The following is a 3,791-nucleotide window of genomic DNA, read 5'->3' on the forward strand; positions in this document are numbered from 1 at the left end:
GGCGGGGCGGGCAAGGGGCCCGGCGGCCGATTAGTCCTTCCTGCGCCGGCTAGAAATGGTGGTGTTTTTGTTTTTGTTTTTTGGTCACATTTAAGTTCGAAGCCTGTCCGCTTGGGGGTGTGGACTCAGCGCGCAGCGCACGGCGCTGGGCCTTAGGTGCTGCGGGCGGCGACGCGCCGTGTGACGAGCAGCCGTGCGGAGCTGGGCCGGGGCGTCCTGCGGCTCCGGGGCCGCGACGAGCGCAAGACTTCCGTCTCCAGGTTCCGTGCGCAGGCGCAGTTAGTGAGGAGCACTGCGCCAAGCGGCCCCCAAGCCTGTAGCCCGGTCAGCTGAGTGGGTCGTGGGTGGGAGAGGACAGCGAAAACCGGCTTCGCCTTTGTGCTGTAAATGCCGACGCGGTTTCCTGCTTGACGCGTCAGGCTCTTCTGTCCGTGCACTTGAGGCCAAGGTCCTGTGGGCAGTTAGCCGTCGGCCCTCCTCCGTCGTGTCTCGTCTCTGGGAACCTCCTGGCCTTGGCTTCGCCCCACACGCCCCCGGTCGGGAAGCTTTTGGCCGTGGTTAGAAAGTGTCCCTCTGCAGGAAGCCAGCGTTCCTCTGGGGCCTGAGGCCGCCGAGCACTGTCCGGTCGTAATCCCCCCGGAGCCAGCCTGTTCCGTGGTTACTGGGGAGGGAGGGACTGTGACTCAGGCCTGATTAGCGTTGGGACCTTTGCGGAGTCACGCGTGCTGTGCCCCGCACGGTAGCCTGCCCTGCGCGTAAGAGCCCGGGTGCAGAGCCGTGTCGGCTACAGCCGCGTTTCAAGATAACACAAAACGGTCGGTTTGGGCTGTTTATACTGTCAGGTTCGGGTCAAAGGTTGGCTTATGAATAAGTATGGGGGGCTCCGATGTTACATGTGGGTTTCCAACTGCACAGGGGCTCTGTGCCCGTAACCCTGTGCTGCTCAGGGGTCAACTGCAGGTCGCTGGAGTGGGTGAGAACAGTGAGCATAACTGGATTTGGCAGCCTCGTGGCAGATCTAGAGTTTTGAGGCTCATTTCTTTTTTGTAAATAATACGAAACGGGTATTTAATTCACAGTCCTAGACTAGAATTTAAGTTGATGACTCTTGTGGTGCTAATGATGGGTTATGCGTTCAGTTTTCTCTTGCGGCAAAAAGTGTGGCTGACCAGCGCGCACCTTTCTGGCCTCCCTAGCCAACCGACTCCTAGGTGGTAGATGCTTAATACTGGTCAAGAAATGTGCTTGGTGGTTATGGGTGACTGTGTAATTTTATTGCTACTGGAAGTGTGATTTATAAAGACTTTTTTACTTAAGCAGGGTGCAGATTTGTCCTTTAGGAAGTTTCACAAAGTAACAGTTGTATATGTTCTTGATGGTTTGACAATGAAGAGAATTGCATACCTTCCTGAAAAAAAGTTTTGGATATAGGTTCTTTGGTAAAAGGGGAAAGATTTATACCATCTGAAGAGAAACCAGAGTATGGATATAGGTCATTTGGATAGAAGTCTGTAACTTACAGAAAACTGAAGGTGATTGTGTAGGGATGTCAGGTACATGTATATGTGGGACTTGGGCTTGTTTTTTTAATTTTTATGTGAAAAAAAACCCTACTAGAGTATATAAGGACTTGTATGTACTGCAAATCTGTAACGAGAGGTGGGAAACCCAAATTAGCAAATTAGTTTCCTCTCCTCTTCTGTCAAAGGCCAGTGGGGCTGGGATGACAGTTCTACAGTCAGGACCCATCTCCACGGCTTCTGTGGGCTTAGATGGCTTTTCTGGCGCCCTGACCGCATCACAACCGCTTCACAACCAACACGGAAGGGAGTTGGGCAGGTTGTTTCCTTTTGAAGACAGCTTCCGTTACTTGTATATCTTCTATCCTGTTGGTCAGGATTTAAGTCTCCAGAGGTAGCTGGGGGGGAGGTTGGGAGGTTTTGGAGAACCATGAGCCTGGCTTAACTTTTGGGGCTTCTATTCCTGAAGAAGATGGGGACAAGTAGCAAGCAGTCTCTTAGAGAAGAAAAGCGGAGTCTTTAAAAAATGCCTTCTGTTTTGTGAGCATATATTCATTTCTCCCTATTTTGAACATAAGCCATCAAAAATCAGAAGCTATTCAATGGTTTTCAAGATTGATGCCGACAATAACGTAATTAAGAGTTCCTTGAAAAATCTTTAATTATTTTGAACTCAAATTTTAAGTATCCTGAAAATGTATTTATAAACTAATCATAATTGTAGGAAGAAGCTGTATTTACTAATACTTGGCTGTATCTTAACAGGCATGTCATGTTACCCAGAGAACTTTCCAAACAAGTACCGAAAACCCATCTGATGTCTGAAGAGGAGTGGAGGAGACTTGGTGTCCAACAGAGTCTAGGCTGGGTTCACTACATGATTCATGAGCCGGGTAAGATCTGCCATTGAGGAAGGCGTTAACTGAGGTAAAATAGCAGGGTTCCCAGAGTAACCAGGGCTTGAAGGGCTGATTGGGTTCCTCCCTAGAAAGAATTCCAATTTTATATAGTAAATAATAGCATGTGAGTGAAAGGAACACATTACTCTGCCTGCAAAAAGATATGGAGTAGGAAAACAGGCAATTCTGTTTAATTTTTTAAATGTCGTTTTAAAAAAATGTGTTAATAGTATCTTATCTTGCCGGGAGTATATTTATAAATCTGGTGTTCCCTCCTCTCCACCTTTGAAAACTAAGAACTTATTTTAAGACACTTTAAGTGTCCTCAAGTTCTATGCATAGAAGTTAGTGCAGTTTGAAGTGATTATCCTTTTCCTGTAGGCTTCCAGTAGCGGGAATTGGTGTATACCACACTGAGATGAAGGAAGGTAACGTGGTGAATGGTGCAATGTGTTCTGCATTATGAGTGTTTGTGTTGATGTGTGGTGTTTTCCACACATTTCCCAGTTTTCCAGACGAGATGGTGTTATTAATAAATTTAACGTAAAATGGTTTACAATACTTTGAACGTGATTTGAAGGCGAACTGTAGAAGCCGACTTTGGTGGGACTAGAGCGATCTTGTTTTCTGCCCTTGTTCCAAACAATCAGCAGTAGTTCAGGAACTGCATTAAAACGGTCTTGGGATTGGGGCACTTAATCGTGTCCCAGTTCAAAAGCTAATACCAGAGCAGTAACTGGGGAAGCATAGATCCCCGGCTCCCCACTTTTCAGAAACAGCCTTTAGGAACGGGCCCCAAGGATCTGCGCTTGCCATAGGCCGGTGGTGCTTGAATTTGTATCAGGGTCTTTTTCCCGTGAAGAGGTAACCTTTCTATTTTCACCGGAATAGAGATGCTAAAGGTAGAAACATTCTTCTCAAAGTGGCTTCTCTACTTAGCATCTCTTCAGGGCAGGTAAAACTAACAAAATACTGAGGGGAGTGTGCTCATTATCAGCTTATTTTCTTCTGTTCACAGTTGACAATGACTTTTGAAGCAAAATGTATTTCAGATACTTCAATAAGTAACAGTTGATCGTAGATTTATCTTGGTTCAATTGAAAATTTAAATTTGGGTTGAGTGAGTGAAAATTAACTGTATTATTAAAATTATATAAACTATTTTGTTTCCACAGAACCACACATTCTTCTCTTTAGACGACCTCTTCCAAAAGAGCAACAAAAATGAAGTCTATCTGCTTATTGTTGATTAAATCTTTTTCAAATTTAATGTATATGTGTATATAAGGTAGTATTCAGTGAATACTTGAAAAATGTACAAATCGTTCATCCAGACCTGTGCATAAGCTGTATTCTTCACAGCAACAGAGCT

At 45.6% G+C, this 3,791-nt stretch overlaps 1 protein-coding gene across 1 annotated transcript in view; it reads left to right on the forward strand.

The window, feature by feature from the left end:
• The window catches only part of CKS2 (CDC28 protein kinase regulatory subunit 2), a 4,591-nt gene extending 898 nt beyond the window's left edge, over positions 1-3,693 (forward strand). The window contains exons 2-4 of the mRNA XM_029919695.1: positions 157-260; positions 2,286-2,413; positions 3,595-3,693. Coding sequence (XP_029775555.1) covers positions 157-260; positions 2,286-2,413; positions 3,595-3,647 — 285 coding nt within the window. The 3' untranslated portion in view covers positions 3,648-3,693. The remainder of the gene's footprint in view (positions 1-156; positions 261-2,285; positions 2,414-3,594) is intronic.
• Positions 3,694-3,791: the final 98 nt, after the last annotated feature.

The sequence above is a fragment of the Suricata suricatta genome, chromosome 13 (assembly GCF_006229205.1).
Source record: "Suricata suricatta isolate VVHF042 chromosome 13, meerkat_22Aug2017_6uvM2_HiC, whole genome shotgun sequence".
NCBI classification, from domain to species: Eukaryota; Metazoa; Chordata; class Mammalia; order Carnivora; family Herpestidae; genus Suricata; species Suricata suricatta.